Consider the following 19,767-nt stretch of genomic DNA (forward strand, 5'->3'; position numbering starts at 1 on the left):
ATTTTACATTACACTGTACCTCCTCTCCTGGTTCCGTTTTTATTTTCATCTCTTTTTCTTGACTAGAAGTAGGAATTGTAGAGCTACTGCATTGTCCCATTTTATTATCCACACTTTCTACTTTAGGCTTCAACTCTTTGGAAAGTGGGTCCTTAACATCATCTTTATCTAAGAGGTATCTTAGTAAAGCATTGTTTTCCTTCTTCTTTGGGCTGAGTTGTTCCTGTTTGACAGTGCCTTCTCCACAGCTGGCTGTATTACTAGCATCATGATATGTGTCTTTTCCAGTCGCTTCAGCTGTGATCTTGGCTACCTCTGCAGGAGAATTACCGTTCTGCAACAATTTATGTAAAATCCTATGCTTCTCTTGCAGGAGCGAGCCATGCATGTTTGAGGAGGAGGATACCCCTCCAGATGTTGATGAGGAAACTCCTGAAGGGCTGGTAACGTTGGTAGAAGTTTCTTTACAATTTGAGTCTAAAGGTGAGTTTGATGCTGTAGAATGTCCTCTTTCATCTGAGGAGCATGTGAGTAGCTGAAGCAGTTTTTTATGCCCTTTGGTTTCAGATGGTCCTCTCTGACTTTCAGATGCCTCCAGATTTCCCTCTTTAGTATCTTTCTCACTAAGAGGATCCCTGCTGTTTGACTGGCAAATGGAACTTTCCACTTGGTTTTGCTCACAATACAAACCAGAAGGGCTTTTGGAGTCCTGGGTACTCGTTTTACTTTGCTGAGCTATGCTCATGTTTGGGGAATTATCCAATTTTGGACCCGGTGAAGAAAGTGTTGATAAAAGGGAAGTTCCAACACCCTCACTGATGGCTTGAAGAGCACTAAGAGAACTGCTAGAGAAAGTGCTGTTGCTGGTGTTGCTGGCAGATCCCATTGGAGAGTGCATACCTGTATCACATGACAGAGATCAAACTTATTAGACTACAGTACTGTCTGTATCTGCTTTTGCTCTGGATTACGTATTGACTGCCACACTGAGTTAATTACTTTAAAATAATTTTTTACCATGAAATTAGGTATACTACATTTAAGTAACAGATACAAGGTCATACAGAACTGTTAAAAAGGATGAAGGGTGGAACACAGATAAAACTGAGAAAAGATAGCTTTAAAAAAAAAAAAAAACCAGCAAAAATAAAATACCTGTAACTGGAGAAAACTGGTGTGAAGTCATTTTTGGACTCCCTCGGTTCCTAGGAGATATCATTAGATTCTGTTGGCTGGAAGTTAAACCAGGACTACCATGTGGTGGGCTACTTATGTTTAACCCATAACTGCTGTTCTGATAAGCAGAGGACTGCATTCCGGGTCCGGAGTTCACTGGCCCCATATTACCGGGGCCTCCATACCGAGCGCTGCTGAGCTGACCCGCTGCACTGGGATCTCCCATGCCATAGCTCCTGTTCTGCATTGGCATGCCTTGACCAGGTGACATGTTCATAAGACCACCAACAGAATTTGTGTTTCCAGCCACAGGTGTTCTGATGTTTTGCCCAACTGAATTAGGATTTGGCCGATATCCGTTTTGTTCTCTGTAAGTTCAACAACATACCCAGAAATCCCAAGAAAACAAATTAAAACAGTTTTTTTGGAATCAAGTGCAACAAAGACAGAATAACATTATTAAATAATTTTCCAAAAAGTTTTTCAAAGAGAGTAGTGCAAACTCAAGCTTACACAAAAGCAGAACTAAGCCATGCCCTCATTTATTCATGACAGAAGTGCTTGGTCTTTTAGGTCATTTGAGTTGTAAATACATACAGTATCACCCCTTAAAAAAAGCTTTCATCAATAGTCATTTAGTCAGATTTATCAGTTTAAACATCTTCCTTCTGTTACTCCCTTCCTGAGTCGATGCATGACACCATTCTAGTGTGCACACTAATGATGCCCTGAACAATCACAGCTACTCATTTTTCAGCATCTGGAGGCATTTTAATGCCAGAAGCAGACAGATTCCTTTCAGAGCGGCATTTCAATTATTCTTGCAATCAACAAGAACAGGTCACAGGAAGTGCTATTTAAGGTACATTTGACTTTGAGTCATCAGTGATGCATCTGAGGGGGTTTTGTTGTCTTTTTAATTGGTGTGCAATTAAAAAGAGTAAGATAAAGCATGTAAGTGAGTATTTCTATTTTCAGTGTTTCATCATTATGTTAAGAGACTAATGAATACATAATACAGCCCCCATGCAGGCACTGAGGAAGCAGTCTCTTCTGACTGGGACTGTCTTTTCTGCCACACAATTAAGTTGGAAGTGTCAGTGTTAGGTTGACGCATCTATTTGTACGCTACGCAACTCTGCTTCCCAAGTTATTCCCCCTCTGCTTGAGTTTTAATCAGATAAAATCTTCTGATATGCTATTCTTTTCAGGTATCTCCAAGGTCAGATACATTTTTAAAAGCTATGACACTTAAATGACAAACAGATACCACTTATTTCACCTTTGAAGAAAGTGGGTAGAGACAAATCCATGGCGGTCATTAGTTACAGGATTTCGAAATAGTTTACTCTTTGTTTGCGCTGTCACTATAGTACCATCCGCTAAAGAAAACCGATACAATGGTGTTTCAGCATGACCTTGTGTATACGCTGTAAAGGAAATACATAAATATGGTTCGTATTTTAAACCCCAAGAATTATTAATATGTATTCTATAGAATTTTAACACAATACCCTTCATTTGCTGAAGATTTTTTAAAAAAGAGAGAGAAAAAATAAATTAATAAGAAGACACACCCAAGACAGATATTCAGAAAAGGGAAGTATTCCACATTTCCCCCTAACTCAGTAGAGGGAAGATAAAAGCAAACAGATTATTTCCATGCTGCAGTATTTTGTGCTCATCATGCACAGCTGGCAAAGTTCTACATTTTTTAACAGACCTCCAAGGCTAGGTTAGTAGGTCTTCATGGCTTCGCCTTGTCAAACTATTTTTAAGTTTGAAAGTTTTATTTCAATCAAAAAATTGCAGAAACCATTGTTTTTAATCTGAGCTCCAAATTTCTCGTTAATTTAGGATTTAATCAGTCAAGTCAAAGAACTTCCAACGGAATTGAAACTCCACTTTCTGCCAGTATGAGTTTCTCTTTATTTAGTATCCCCTCTACTTGAATTACTTAATGAATCCTTCAAAAAGAACAGAGTTCAGAAGACTTAGAAAATGTCATCTTTGGCTGTACTTCACTTTATCTATCAAGGTTATCAAATTAGCATTACTAAATACATAACACTGGAACACTGAAAATATTTGGAACCCTTGTGTCTTGAATAAGAAAAAGGCATCAACACAACTGCTACCACTTTTACTGAGCTATCCTTTAACAAAAGGAAGGATGAATTAAAATAAAAAGAAAGTCAAACTAATGTTAAAAATAACAAGTTAATGATAATTGAGGATTACGTGTTATTATAAAAATATAGCTCTCATTGTCATTGATATATCCATCTGTGGGGAAAAAAGCTTACTTCAGCTTCCGGCCCCCAGATCATGTGTCTGATATTTTCATTGATAATGAAAATTATCAAAACAGACACGGTAGAAAAATAAAACAACTTCCATCAGAATTACTATTTCCCAAGAGATCATCCTCCTTAAGCTTGTAAATGAGTAACAGCAATTAACAGTAACAAAAAACATGAAAGAAAAAAAAAACCACAAGCAGAATTTAGCTTTTTTTTTTTCCCCCAGCAAAACATGCAGCCACTAGAAGAAGTGGCAGTACAACCAAACATTGCAAATGGATTTTTACCTTCGTGATAGTGGCGTTTGTTTGACCATGACTGTCCATCATTGTGGCATAAAAACCTCTGAATACAGCGACGAATTATATCTTCAAATCCAGGCCTCATGGAGGACCGCAATGAGTTTGTATCAATGTTGACAAGTTTGCCTGTACAGGAAAGAAAATACACAAGTCAAACTCTTTATGACTATGCCAATCCTTTGTATAAATACGGTACATTTCAGAAGGCTCATTTTAATTGTTCATCAGCCTAACACCAAATTTTGCGTATGCAGCAGTTATATTTATGAATTTTCTGCCATATGAGAATATGATGATGCTTGTTAAAACATCAGTATTTAAAGCGGTTTAGATAACTGAGTAAAAGGAAATTCAAGCATGCACAGGTTAATGCCAGGGCTTTAGCAAACACTAACTTTAGTCTCTGGTTATAGGCACCCAAAAGATGTATGCACAGGAAAAATTTTCAAAAACACTGACCAACTACACCCACAAATGAACATCATAAACACTAACTGGCATCTGAAAAAGCCCCATCTAGGTTATGTAAGTTTTTCAATTTAAACAGCATAAAACACTTTAACCATTAGCTCAGACACCGCATAAAAGTACAAGCATTCTGAAGAACTTTCATTAGCTTCAGTTACAATTTAAAATATTTCTTATGTGCCAAGGAAAGCACAATGACAACCATTTGAAATGCTGCCAAGTTAAAACACAAGCAATGCTTTATTACCAAGCTGCCGAACAATAGCATACTAGCACAGAGACTGCCAACAAGGGTCTACTCCAAAAACCAGTTGGGAATTCTCAGTATGAATTCTGCTAGCCACTACAGGTACATACTTTATTTACGTACTTGATTTATTTAAAACAAGAGCACACAGACAAGAAAAGATATACCTTCATACTTTAATCTTGGGTACATTTCTCACCTGAAAGATCATGTCTTGTAATAAAGCTCTCTGGATTTGCTGGAAATACCCTTTCTGCAGTTGTGATACGTCGTGCCACACAAATCATACAGGACTGCAAATCTGTATTTTAAAAAAGAAATGTTTCTTCTTTCACTCCTGTCCTGGTTTATTCTATTAAAGCATCTAATAAAATAGCTGAAACGTCTTTAATTGTTAAAACGGAAGTGTAGACAATAAGAATTGAAGTTTTTGCATTCTGTTCCTACTTACTTAAAATGGATTTCAGAAGTTACAGATTTCATAACACATACCAAATACCAAAAAGCTTTACCCAGAGATTTCTTTTGTGTACAGTAATGCCACAAGATTTCCTACCTTCCCCCTCTTCCATCATAGCTCTTGGCTGAGATAATGCAAAGCACTGCATTGTTTCATATCTTTGACGTATATCCTGGTGGCTGCCTACATCTTCCAAAAGATCATGAGATGTTTTCACCATCATCCGGCAATTGAATGTATGACTCTTCTGTCTAGGTGCTTCATTGGTCCAAGCAACTCCATTAACTTCAAAGAACACAGGAAGAATTTATAAACATTTTCAGATAAAATCAATTCATAACTGATTTTTCTTAACTTAGATACCTTGTTCCTAGATTAGAGAGATTAAAGAGTACTTCAAGAGGCTTTCTCAAGATACCATCAGGTTTATACCAATAGTAGTATTGCAAACCAAATTAAAAAAACTCCCCTACATGACACTTTCAGTCACTTGAAGGAGAGCTGAAGTCATTCACGTATTAAAAAATGAAGCAGTTCTCTCAGCTAGTCTTGTGGCATTAGGAAACGTGTTCCTTTAGTATCCTTGTTCTAAGATACAGGTAAACAAATTGCAAAGGCTAAAATACAGTGTGACTTTCTACCACATTTATTTCTGGTGGTATACTTCAGTAAGAACACAGTAATATTCTTCATAACATATTTCTGCAGTCAAATACTCTTTGTGTGAATTACTTGTTTTGAAAGGTTATCCAAGTTGTTTTTATCTTCTCTGATTGCTTTCCATCACCTAGTAACAGCATAGTAAGTCAACTTTTATTACCTGAAGATTTAGGTAAGTTTTTAAGAAAGTCCTTCCGGTCCTCTTCATGCAAAATAGCATAGACACTTGTATTAACCAAGTCTTCTTGTTTATATTGCAGATACTGTGTGACATTTTCTGACACAAATACTATGTTCCCATCTCGATTTACAACAAACAGGAAACCATCCAATGCCTAAATATTAACATGACAACATATCATGTAAGACACACCACCTAATACTGAACATAATCTAGTTTAAAAACTATGTGGGTGATAAATGCCAAGTTACAATACATGCATTTCTTTTCAAAGCTAGAGCTGAAGTTTTAAATTTTTTTCTGAGGAAGACTGTGCCTGGTAAGGAATGATTTCTATATTAAAAATTAATCTGTTCATTTTTTATTCCATTGAGCTCTTTCACAGTGATAATCACCCTTCTTGTGTTCAAATAAAGCAAAAATGAAACAAGATAATGAATTCGTAACATTATTTCAATAGCTGGCAAATTGGAACAAGAAGAAATTCAGTAGAAACAAGTAGTAAGACACGAGCACGAAGCCATTTCCACCAGTGAGTGACAAGATAAGAAGGTCCATCCGTATCTTAAAAGACTATTTTCTTAAATGAAAGAAAAATTCAGTATCTATGTAAAACAATTTAGTTTCAAAAATGCTTCTTAATGGACTTGTAAATATGAACTGGTTTTCTAGGCATAAATAAAAGATATCCGCTATGTACATTTTTTTACAAATATTCTTGGGTTATTTTACTTGACAGCAACATTCGCTTAAAAATGCTTTACAATTTAGAAACACAAACCCTAATACGCATCACAAACCTCTAGTCTTTGCAAAAACTTTATTTTAGTGCCTATCCCCTAAAAAAAGTAAAGTATTCTGCATATTACTAAGCACTGCTTTATTAGTAATTTGCTAATGACTGCTGGAGAAAGTAAAGCACAAGAAAAAAACAAATGCTATTCTCCTCTTTCCTTTTACAGAGCATTTCAGCAAAATTAAGAAAACGTGATAGATTTTATTCCTGAGCCTTTCAAACATAGTTCTGTATAGTTTTTGCATACTGTTTATGACTATAGGATTGCAGGCTTTATTGTAATATTTTCAACTGCCTTAAGTATTCGTTTCCATAGGGATTTACTAGGGCCTAATTTGTACTTGCCTGTAATAGAAGAGGTCCCAATGAATCCTTATCAATAACTCCTTGACCCGTAGAAGATACATCAGCTTTCTGAACATCATCATCATTAGAAACTGCTTTTCCTGAAACGCAACAGATACATTTCAGTAAAGCAATGTTTTGCATGAAGGCCAGACTTTAATATCACATGCCAGATTCTAGGAACCATGTCAATAAAGGGGGCAAAAAAGAACGAATAAGAGGTTTCATATACTGTTAGTTGCTTAAGACTGTAACAGCTAAATAACGCCAAACTGCTCACATAAATTGACTTGACAGTTAAAGTTGACAAGATCAACTTGTTTTGTGAACGGTATTTCTTCTGCTGCTTTTGGGATTATCTGTCTGGTGAACGCCTGTTAAATCTTTCAATGGCCAGTAAACACTCCTACATATCTCTTACTTGTGGTTTTATTTTGATCATCTCATCATCACTGGTCACAATCTTCAGATGCCATCACCAATATTCTACAAAAAGGCTTTGGCTCATATTAACAGACACGTGTGTGTGTATGTATGTATACGTATGTCTGTGCGTATGAATAACAAAATCATATTTTGAGAGTCAAAATATCCTAAATAAATTGATTGCAGCAAAGGCGGAATGGGAATCCATGCCAGGTAGCAGAATTACAGAAAACAAACAGTAAACTTCGCTCTGTGGTACTTGCTGGGTAGCTAAGCAGACCACAAGATGAGTACAACATCCTAGGGGAAGATTATCACATATTCAACTCTGTAATGAAACACAATTATTACATTAGAATACACCAGATTACACTAGAAAATCCTTAAAAACAGAAGTTAAGATGAATTTTTAGAATTGTTTTAACATGTCATCAAAAGACCTGGCAATTTACCATGCCAGGCAAAATATACACCATGGTACAATTGATTATTTACACTACATCACGAAAAGGAAATAGGTACACTTGACAAGGCTCTAGTCATTGGGGGGTGGAGTTGGGGACTGGGTGGTGTTTAAAAAAAATATATAATTATATATATACCCCTCACTATACATTTCAAAAAACAGGTTTGCATACACTTGCACACTATTAAAAAAAAAATAATTAAAAAAATCTTATACCACTTAGGTTCACCCTAGATGACAAAATTTCCCAAGATTTGATGCGCTGCTATTTTCTCCTTTGTTGGCTTGACTATTTCCTGAGTACTGCCAACTGCATTATTTAATTATCTGATCTCAAGCTAAATGTATTTGAAATATACTGGAGTCCAATACTTAACCATTTAGGAAGCATGTCAAACAGCACATGAAAAAAAAAAACAACAAAGTCCATAAAAACACAATAGGAAAAAATAGCAATAAAAATCAGTATATCTGATTGAAAGTGTGCCCCATAAGAAACTAGGTATTTTTTTTTCAGAAATTAATTTCAAAGCATTAAACTCCCTTGAAGTGAAAAATAACAGTATGTACTCTTCATAGCAGTAGGTATTTGGTATATTGTATCTGCAGCTGTTACAGTACCATCTGCTTTTAGCTTGTCTGTGGACTAGCTTAAACTTCCCTGGTATTTTCCAGAAATTGATAAGAAAGGACATACAAAGTTTTAATGCCCTGATTCCCAATAAAAAGTGATGCTAAATACTTGTTTACTTTTAAACAGAACATTATTTAAGGTACATTAAAGGTTTGGTTCAAGTCAAAGTCTGAAGACTTTCTCAGTTACACACTACTATGAAAAACACTACTCAATTTCCCAAGTAACTACTGCTTTGGAAAAGGACTCACAAGAAAACAAAATCATTTCTTTTGGCTTAGCAGGGAACTGTACCTTGCTCTTTTATCTGTCGAATCTGTCTCACAGTTTCTTTTAAAATAGCACATTTGTCTGGTTTGACATTGAAATTGTCAATGTCACTCAGATTAGCAGATATCAGTTCAGCCAGTTCTTCAATGTATTTGCTTTCCTGCTCACGCCGACGCTTCTCACCACTGCAGGTCAGACTAGGAACCAAAAACATTTCATATACTTACATGCCATCATACACAAAAGCTGTGCTCCACTCTGTGAGCTTCAACGTACTTCATGTAACACCTTCAAACCTAGGCACTAGTTATTCTTCCAGCTAACAAATCTGAAGTGGGTGTGCATGTGTGTTTTGTCACACTGTTGTTTGGTTTGGGGGTTGTAGGTTTGTTTTAATAATTTTAAGTAAAAATTTATCTTAAGAGACTATGAGAAAGCTATTTTAAAAAAATCCTCCTGTGATTACTCCATTGTCAAATTTAATGTAAATAGCAATTGTTATAAAACTCTAACACACATACAGAAAGTATATTTTAACTTTAAAAGTTACTTTAGGTTTGTTTTAATTTATTAGACAAATGAAACAGAATTTTAACATTCTAAGAAATCCCTTTGGTTCACTTGTAACAAGATGACTACAGAAGGTGATACCTCAGAAGTTTCTAAGCATCAGGACAAAATGCCATCTCAAGAAAAGCAGAATCCCAGATAACCCCATGTTACTGGATAAAGTCTCTCTCCTGAAATTCCTTTTCCTATGTAGATTAATGTTCTGAGTAAAGACACTGACTACAGCCTAAATCAATACAGAGAACAGTGTCATACACAGAGTATGCCACGAATAGGAAAAGGACGTCTCAAGAGAAAGGGAAGGGGCAAGTGCAGTCACACTGAGGGAATCAAAAGAGAATAAATACTCTTTGAGAAGAATCCAAGTGAAAGAGTTAGGAAAGTATGCATGGAGAAATATTAGAGAAAACAAATGACAAAGCAGGGGCTTGAAAGATAAATAAAACTAATGACAGGTGACAAACTGAAGAACAGAATTCCTGAATGGACAGGCTGACACTAGAGAAAGGGAAAGAGAAACTGGAATGGAGGACACTCAGAGAGAGACTGGGATCTGGTGGGAGAATCTGAGGACTCATACACAATCTGTTGCATAATGGAAGTAATTAGCATGGGATAGCGAGGACATAAATAGAAGGGAGAAATCTAAGTATACATGACGTCTGATTTTTTGAAACCAAAGATAAAATTAAAATTTAAACGTTAATACTCTTGGGAACAAGATAACACAGAACACTTAACATAGTAGAAAGCAATGAGCTTGGAGTGGGACAGAAAACTGAGTCTCTCAGATAATGACCTCTGGCAGAGTTGAGCGAGGGGCAGGAAGACAGCACAGAACGCCAAAATTTGAGATGAACTCACACAGAACTAGTCCAGAGAAACAGAAGTAAAAAAAAAAAAAGCTCAGCCTATTGCAGTATTCTGTGCTGACCATAACTACCTGAAATGAGGCCTGTCAAATCAATTACCAGATACAAGATGCAGCCTTTGAAATTTCTGTGAAGCAAGAACTTTTTCTGCTTTTACTTTGCAATCACATCTTCAAACAGATTCCTTATATGTTCACTCTACTATACAGCATAGTTCATCGGCTTTGGCAGATCTACACATAATAGTAAAGCTGTGTATCTTTGGAACAGAAGCTGGCCTAAAGAATTTCTCAGCTGAGAAAAATGATCATTTAGAACTTACTCTAGGCTGCAATGATAACTCAAAAATATTTTTAAAAACTCATAAAAAAAAGTCTGTATAAACCTACCTTGCACCTGGTGTATCACAGGGCAATGGCTTGCGTTTCCTTGACTCATTGGTCAAGCTATCCAAGGAGTTTTCTCCTAATCCACTCATCTTGACCATGCATCAGCAACTAAAAGCAATACAATAAATGAATGAACGCCTCAAAATAATAACTAAAAATGCAGAGAACTTTTCCAGACAATTTCTTTATTTTTATCAGATTCATGAGTGAGTATTTTTCCTGGAAATCCATGTACCTTTCTGCTATTACAAAATAATATTTGTTTACCATTTTTTATATCTATTTGGTATTTTGCCAAAACACAGGTTTACAAAGCTTTGTATCATGAATGTTAAGCGAAATAAATGTAAAAAATGCATGTCATTGGATTCAGAGATGTTTAAAATTTTGCACCACAGTACTGGGACCACTGTATAGCTCCAATTTATCTGAAAATAAAGATTCTCAGTGTTTCAATGTGTGTTTAGATAACTTGGAAAAGAAAGTGGTAAATCAGTATGTTATGCCAAAATGTAGTTAAATACGAAGGATAAAGTTAGATATCATTAAAGAAAAAGGCAAGTGATACCCTAAGACAATGCAGGATGGATGACCGGAACACTGAAAATACAGAAATGTTGAGCAATTTCCTTTTCTGTATGCTCCTTTCTTCCCTTCATGTAACCTAACCACTGCAGCCACAAATAACTGTCATGCTTAGGAGAAAATCAATGGGCTTAAATAAGAGTTTTACACCTCGCTCAGTATAAAGCAACAGCTTACTATTACCGTCTCTAACTCAACAGGTTACTACAGTCTTAACCTCTTATCTCTTGCTAAACCTTTTAAAATGAACAGAGTTTTCTAAATCTTCGAGGACAAGGCAAGCAAAGACTTCAGAACTTGATTCCAGTTTGTTTCTGCAGCAAAGATTGGGCTAAAACCCAATAAAATAACAGGTTGCTTTTGTTAAAGTCTAGTTATTTAAAACAAGCCTGGCAGATTACATATCCATGACACTCATGTCCCCTCACTCCCAAGAGAAAGGAACACAGTCACAGAGGAGAGAACACACCTATACCAGATCCTGCTGTGCTCCAATCAATGACATGCCAAGGGAGGAAAAAAAAAATTTAATGGATCTGTGCCATATGTATAGTCAAAAGTATTTTAGAACATAACTAGAACTATGAAACAATATCATAATTTGTATTTGATTTTTTGTTCCACAATGACAACAAGCCACATCTGGGAAGTTGAAAGTTTAGCATTATTTTATCCTTCTTACAGAACTTCTGAATTAAATTCAAATTCTATTTACTGCAATCTAGTTCAGGCTGCAGTTCTTTACCCCATATAGCAACAACAGTATCTGGTTTTAAACAGCTAGTTAAGACAGCTATACTTGTTAGCTGGAGAGAAACTCCCCTGTAACGTATAACCCAGGCACTAATAAATCTTTCAGGGGAAAAAAAATGCTTTAAGGATCTCCACAAGCAAAAGCCATCATTACTACAGTTATTAAAAAGAACTGTCTTAGAATGACCAAATCTCTAGGAGTCAGTGATCACGTATCCTGTGATCACACTCTTATACCTAATGAAGTTTCTGTTGTGATTCAAAGCAGCTCCGCAGAACAGGCTCCATGCACCCTGGTGAACAAGTAGTTAACCACAAGTCAGCAGTACCCTTGCAAAGAAAACGAACCCCTAAGAAAGACACCTAGACAACTGCTTCCAGGACAAGACATCCAAAGAAAAAAAAAAAAAGTGTATTACTTCTGATGTACTAACCTTGACTGATTGGATTTTTTTCTTACTGGCTTTTTGTGGCAAAAAAATACTGCTTTATTTCTTTCCAAAGTCTAAACTGAAAGGGCAAAGACACACAAGAACGTAATTGCATGAAGCAGCATGGGGGTTACTTGCAATAGCTGATACTGTTATTGCAGGATGTGAGCTATGGGTGGAGAATTTAAAAGGACATTCTTCTTACAGCAGTACAAACCTTGGAAAACTAGAGAGGACAGAGGACTGCTGGCTGCTCTGAGGAGCAGCCACTGGATTACTCTGGCATATGTACAAAGCTCAGAAGTAAAATAGCATCTCTTTAAAGCACGAGTTCTCTTTGCAGCTCAGCGGATTTACAATGCTTACCATAAAATTGTATTCATAAGCAACCCTCATCACAACTGATAGGTATTAGGACAGGAAGGATAAAACACTTTCTACATCACAATAAAATCAAAAACAACAGTAAAACATAATCCTGCATGTGAAATAAACAATTACAAAAGATGCCTAACTCCGTAACTATGGTCATGGGCTGCAGAGGTGAAAAGTTGGGATTACATCTAAATATTTGATACAAAACCAGGATGAAGAAGACAAAACCCAATATACAGAAAGATGGATGAGCAAGCCTAAAGACCTTTATTCAGCCATATATCCCCCTCCAGGGCAAAACCTTCTCATATACATTTATAGTGGCTCACCTTATGTGAAGTTCAAGAAAAATATTCTGTTACCCCACTAGATGACAGCATAGCACTGAACAACTGCAAGGATGCTATTTTCTTCAATTCAGCAGTTGAATGAAAAACTACTCATCTGAACAAGTATGCAGTTTCCAAAACAGATTATAGAAACAGGCTATGATCATGCAAAAAACGATTATCTGAGGCTGACACTCAACAGAACGTATGACTCAAAGTCTTATGCCTACAGACCTCACGGCTAAGGCTGAATCGGGTGAGTCGCTCTGCAGGTGACACATGCACACAGCCAGCGCTGGTGCTTCCCTCCCTGTAACTGAGCCACAGCCAGAGCACAGAGCTGCAGCGTTAAGAGCTACTGCAGACAGAGAAAGGAAGCGCTTAAAATATAAGACTTAAAGATAGCTCAGGAAGGGTGTGGGCACAGCGAGTATGTCAGAAGCCAAGAGTAAATTCTGTTTAAGAGGAAGAAAGATTCAAAATACATTAAATAGTTGAGAATTAGAGCTAGGTAGGGCAGACATTTCATCAGAACGTAATTTTGCAGGTAACATTAAATGGTTTAGAATGGAAATGTCATTTCTGGTTTAACATCTACCTGTACTGACAGGTAACTCACAATATGATTAAATAGAAAAAACAAAGAATTATTACATTTTGTCTCAGAAACATGATACACACCAGAGAATACAACCCTCCTTCTATTTAAAAAAACCTTTCAGTGCCTAAGTATAGAATCTTGGAGAAGGAAGGAAAAATGAAGTAATTCATGTAGGCTGTTTCCCTACTATTACACCCAAGTTTATTCAGGCCTGAAGCTGCAGAGTTCCTGCCCATGTATTTTCCTTTCCCTCAGAGTATCATTACAAGCTGGGAAGGCATGTAATGCCGAGAACAACTCTGTAACTGTTTAGCTAAGGAAATTACAGAAGCTGCTTCCCAATACATACGGATTTAGAGTACAAATTGTGAACAGTCAAACTAATTTCCCTGCTACAGGAAATACTCGCAGAAGAAGCTGTTATTCAGTGAGTTAATAATGAAAGAAATCACCAGGTGTTGTATTTATTCATTGAGTATGGACCTATAATTTCTACTGGGCTAAAAAGTTTTTCCAAAAAGACATCTATTTTTGGAGTTTGGGGGAGTTTTCCTGAAGTTAAACACTATTTCAAAAGAGAGCTCCAAAACACAGCTTTCAAAAACTAAAACTTTTATGCATTTTTACTACTAAAGGCAAAAAAAGTTTAACACAGTCATCTTTGTAAACTTACTTTATGAGCTAATAGGCAACAGTATTATTACTGGCTCATGAACCTATAAAGCTGGCTAGAAAGACTGCTCTGATAGTTATGCCGCACAGTATTATCTACCCAAGCAAAGCATTTTTAAAAGAATTACAGGGCGAAATTCTATTATTTGCATAATTAAAATAAATCTAAAACCTTGCTTAATTTGACTCAATGAATAGCTCAGTTACTACATACAGGCAAATGTAAGAAATAATGTTAAGTTTGGGTAAGTATAAATTACCCAAAAGACAGGAGTGATAATCTTCGATCTCAGAATATTATTCTTATTCAGAATAATGGAAATACAGATAAGACAACAACCACTTCGATGAAAAATCTGACAATTGTTCTGCTATTTTTCTTCAAAGTTGCATGTGCAAGCTCACAAAGTGGATGGCAAACCTACTGCGTAGAAGGACAACTAATGGTGGGACTACATTATGAACGTGAGCTATCAATACATACTATTATGTACTTTTTAATGAAATTTGTAAGCAAGTATGTACTTAACATGCAAGAAGCTACAGCAGATTGCTAACATAAGGATGAAGAAATGCTGAATATAAATTCTATTTTCAAAAATTTATCTGTTCCTGGTTTATATAATTTATAGAGAAAATTCCTTGGCACTGCCAAATTTTAAGGCCAGGTACTTAATGAACAGTAATTCCTAGTATAGAATAATATTTAAATGTTTTCTAGTCTGACATCATCAGAACCAGTAACTAATTTTAATTTCTAAATTAACTGCCCATGTTATTCCACCATATTGGAATATTTTGTCATTTTCATCAAGCATTTTATAAAATAAAAGCATTTTATGCTACACTCCATTTAGCTACTGAAAACAGATGACACAAAGCCACACTTTGTTCTGTCCAATACGGTTTTCCAAAAGTTATTTGGAAAAACAAAGCCCTAGCTCTTGTCCAATGATTTAGGAAGGTATATATTTGTCTGAAATAGAGAAAGTTGAATGAAGTAAATATGTTCAGAGCCCTCTGAAGTTTATACTTCAAGCAAATTTGAGAAAAACCAAGATGAAATAAAAGATGGTTCAAAGTCTTCAAAGACAGACGTTGTTTAATTTCATTGGTTGTTAGCAGTAATGGACCACTATATACTACTGATGCTCATAACGCCACCAGTGGAGTGGAACCAAAGACAGCAGTATTTGGAGAAAAATTTCAAAATTTGCATGATTATTTGCAAATACTAACTACTATTTCTGCATTACTATTTGATTTATCTTTTCAGATAACAATCCTAAATGTTCCAAAATAACAGAGACCTTTCTGCTCATTAGTAAATGTGTTGAAAAAACATTTGTCCTTATTATAAGTTGCACGTCTACATCCTTTGCAACATACTGTATACTTTTCCAGTGCCAGGTCTATTAATTTCTCAATTAAAACCATAGATGGATTGTTAAAAAGCTACTGTTTTCTGCATGTGACAGGCAAAACAAGTCCTACTAATTATTAATCCATCCATTGCAACAATATACGTACAGCCTTCCAAACAAAACCATAGAGTTTAAAGAAATCATCAGCATTTTAAGACTAGCATTTTTCAGCCTCCCAGGGTTTCAACATTTTGACAGGGTTTGGGGGGGAAATAAAACAAAAATCTTCTACACTTCTGTCATGGACTACCAAGAAAAGGATGCACATGTCAACAATAAGTATGTTTGAAACCGGGAAAATTCATAAAGCCATTTCCTACAGAGCATTCAAGCTAAAAGAACACTTAGAAGTACTAAGCACAATAAGCAGAGTTTTCAGCTTGATACAACAGTTTCTTCCCTGATCTTACTCACCTCACCTTCACACAAATTGCCAAGCTACTAACTTAACAACATCAAGTAGATTGCTTTCTGCTAGTTCTCCAACTCAAGCATTACTCCCTCACACCCATATTCTCAGTAGTTGTAGATGAAAGATCTACATCACCAAACAGGACATGGCAACTGGGAAAGTTTTGTCCTAACTGGGGCCCAAATTACAAACAATTAGATGATTCAGATTTAATTTTTGTATTTTTTTAGCTGAAATAGTTGACCACAGACACAAAAACAAAACCCACAAAGCACAACTATCTAATACTAATTTAAAACAGATACAAACTATTTTAAAAACCTACACATTATTTGCATAAAAACATTTTTAATGCTTCCTTGGTCCCATGAAACCGTCAAGGTTTTCCTACACTAAATGTATGTACTCATGGTATCTTGGATGCTTGGAAGCTCTTCTGTCTGAGCTAATTTCTTGTTTGAAAAATTCACGAGGGAAAAAAGCATAAATTGGCTCTTAGCATTCCCCAGAATAAGCCAATTATGAAGAATTAAATCAAACCAGTCCTTTTCAATGAATCATGAAGATGGTCTGGACTTTTAAAAATTGTATATAAAGTTAAAATATTAAATATAATCCTCCTTTCTAAAAACCAAGACATAAGTCACACAGGTTTTTAAGATGCAAATTGTAATAACTGGTTTATGCTAAGAGAAGCCCCAAATATTTAAATTGTATTTGATATCAATAAAACTAGAGGGCATTCCGTTCAGCAACTCTGTATTCTTAGCGATTTTTTTATTTCAAACTTATATTTCTCTCAAATACACATATATAAAAAAGTATGACAGCTTTCTAGTGAAACTTCCCATTCAGAATATTCTTGCGAGTAGGAAGATTCTTTTGTTGCAAGACCAACCACAGAAACAAGTGATGTTCCCATTTACATAGACAGGAATCCACAAGAAAACAGATTTAGAAAACTAACTTTCTGCCAGCAGTAAAAGTACAGTTTTTTTCAGGTGGTTTTCTTTTTCTTTCTTTCTTTCTTTCCTCCCCACCCTTTTCTTAAGAATATGATTCTTATAGACTTACATGTACAATCTGTAAATTGTAGCTTGAAAAGTGGTAAAGGAATTAGTACTCAGGTATATACAGTCCAAATATGGAATCAGTCACTTACTTGTCCTTAGCAAACATTCAAGCACAGCATATTCTTCAGAGGCCCTTCAGAATCAGAAGTCATTTTAAGTCACATCCTGAAAAACATAAAAAGGCTGTACTTGAAAAAAAAATTAACGCTCATTTTTCAATTTTTTCATGTAATATAAATAATCTTACCAAAAAGTGAACACTCAATATTGAGATATTTTAATGTCAAACAAGTTTAAAACTCACTTGTAACTGTCATGTCTGCTATATGCTAAACAGCTCAAAAGTCAGAATCTTAACAGCACAAATGCCATCCAGTAAGCTAGATTTCTTTTCACATAAGAACTAAACACATCCATTTCAAATGTAATTTCCCCGACCCCCAACCCCCCCCCCCCCCCGGGGAAGAAATAACAAAACCGTTGAAGATGTTTGATCTTAGTAACTTTTAAATCTTAGTATAAAAAGCTGCAGTAGCAAATTAATTATTTTTTAAAGTTATGATTGGCAAGTAAAAATTAAGTGCATAGCCACTCCACGTCAGCCTGTAAACACTGCTTGGTACATAAGTATTACATGAGACTAGCAAACTGCTTTCAGAGCTATGAACACTCTGGTTTCTCTTACTCCATTTCTCTACGAAATTCTAGGAATGATTAATCCATATTATCATGCATTTTATACAGTCTATGATTAAGTGTACTAATTAGTGAGATTCTGGGTCTCTACAGAGAATTACAGTAACTTAGGAAAAGTTTTAAACAACAGCTGTGTGACTGAATTGATTTACTGAAAACTGCTTAAAGCCCTATGTAAAGCAGAGGCTGTTCAAGCTAATTAGAAAAATAAATTGCTCTTGGGAAATATTTATGAGACATTCACATGTAAGCACACACCATAGTCCTATCCAAAATTGAGAGTTTCAAAATTGATACTTCTACCCAGACTACTTAATAGGTAATCACTAGCAGGCAGGTAAAGGAGTTTTATTCAAGTAGCTCATTTCTTAAGAAATTAGACTGAAGCTTTTCATATCAACTGGTTGCATATGCATTCATCTGCTGTTTTAACCATCCCTTTGACAATACTGATTGTAGCTTTATTTATACGAACTGGAATTACCAATTAGAAGGTTGATTGACAATGTGGTCACGTAAGAGTAAGCATCAAGAGTAAATTGTCTCCTAATTAAAGATTTCTATAACACCATTTTATGCTAAATCAACCTCTGCTAATCACAGAAACCAGAACAAAAGCACATACACAAAAAAGATGAAAAATCTACTAAATCTTAAGATGCAATATCAGAAACATTGGGGCATCTCGGAAAATTAAGTCCTTCAGCTGTTCCTTTCTGTAAAAATGCTAAACCAGACCTATACTACACTCAGTGATAGCTTGCTATCTAGCTTCCCTGCGATAGTCTTATACCCAGCAAGGGCCATTTTCTGATTTCTCCACTGGACAGAATTTATAAAACAAAAAGATAGCATAAATTATATTCACTGTTCAGTTTGATGTGCAGGTTTTTTCCTCAAATTTCTACAACAGCTTGACAAACTGGTGAATACACCTGTGCAAGAACAGAGGCAATTCAATAAAATCATAAACAAGAGTCTCAGTGAAGTTGACCTACACAGGAGAAATGAACAGGAGAAAATCACTTAAAGGTGGAAAATTCAAACCCTCGAGTATCAAAAGGATTCTGTATGACTGGAAATATAAGGGGAAACAGAAGAACTCTGAAAATGTATTAAGTTGAAGACCACACAAAAATCTTAACACTATTCAAATTAGTTTTAGAATATTCCCCTTATATTCCTCTCAAGTAAATACTAATTCCATGGTTGTCAATAACTGAGCTGCTTAAACAGAAAATGAAATAGAACTTCTCAAAGAAGTACTGCAGTCATGTCACTAAAAAATAACCTTCTGAATAGCCTGAAGGCCCTTGAAGGGTTAGGAAAGCATCTAGAGCAGCATTTGCACTCATTTGATCTGGACAAACACTGCAGAGGACCATCCTATGATAACAGTCAACTGGCAGGGCAACCTAGAAAGATATTCTAAATTCTGTTCAAAAGACCAGGATGAAATTAAAACAACCTGAAGCAGGGATGAAAACGCTTCCCAGTAAACCAAAAAGTTATCACCAAATAAGCTATGATAAACTATTGCCACATATCAAAAGAAAATTAGACCCAAGTTACTACCACTATGAATAAAACAGGATATTAAAATAAATAATTATATTGTTATAATCGACAACATTTAAACAAGAAAATATGTCCCTCTTTCAATACTTGGTCTGTTCTTGCTAATGAAAGCCAGAACTCTTAACATATTGAAAGCTGACCATTCAATTGTTACCCCTACTCTAAATCTACATGCTTTATCTTCTGAGTACAGAGGTAACAGCCAACTGCTTAACTTTTTAAATACAAAACAAATAGTTTATTTCAACATTGTTTTCTGTTCCGCTTCACATG

At 35.6% G+C, this 19,767-nt stretch overlaps 1 protein-coding gene across 2 annotated transcripts in view; it reads right to left on the minus strand.

Annotated features, from left to right (window-relative positions):
- Positions 1-19,767, minus strand: part of NCOA3 (nuclear receptor coactivator 3) — an 81,899-nt gene that overhangs the window by 11,216 nt on the left and 50,916 nt on the right. The window contains exons 3-13 of one of the 2 annotated variants that reach the window (XM_013298026.3): positions 17,310-17,385; positions 10,566-10,673; positions 8,759-8,931; positions 6,939-7,039; positions 5,777-5,951; positions 5,053-5,241; positions 4,696-4,797; positions 3,767-3,907; positions 2,459-2,606; positions 1,156-1,544; positions 20-900 (exon numbers count right to left, since the gene is read on the minus strand). In XM_013298026.3, coding sequence (XP_013153480.1) covers positions 20-900; positions 1,156-1,544; positions 2,459-2,606; positions 3,767-3,907; positions 4,696-4,797; positions 5,053-5,241; positions 5,777-5,951; positions 6,939-7,039; positions 8,759-8,931; positions 10,566-10,663 — 2,397 coding nt within the window. In that variant the 5' untranslated portion in view covers positions 10,664-10,673; positions 17,310-17,385. Of the gene's footprint in view, positions 1-19; positions 901-1,155; positions 1,545-2,458; positions 2,607-3,766; positions 3,908-4,695; positions 4,798-5,052; positions 5,242-5,776; positions 5,973-6,938; positions 7,040-8,758; positions 8,932-10,565; positions 10,674-17,309; positions 17,386-19,767 lie in introns of those variants that run through there. The other variant, XM_027784495.2, reaches the window with a different exon arrangement.

Source organism: Falco peregrinus, chromosome 9 (genome assembly GCF_023634155.1).
Source record: "Falco peregrinus isolate bFalPer1 chromosome 9, bFalPer1.pri, whole genome shotgun sequence".
In the NCBI taxonomy this organism is placed as follows: domain Eukaryota; kingdom Metazoa; phylum Chordata; class Aves; order Falconiformes; family Falconidae; genus Falco; species Falco peregrinus.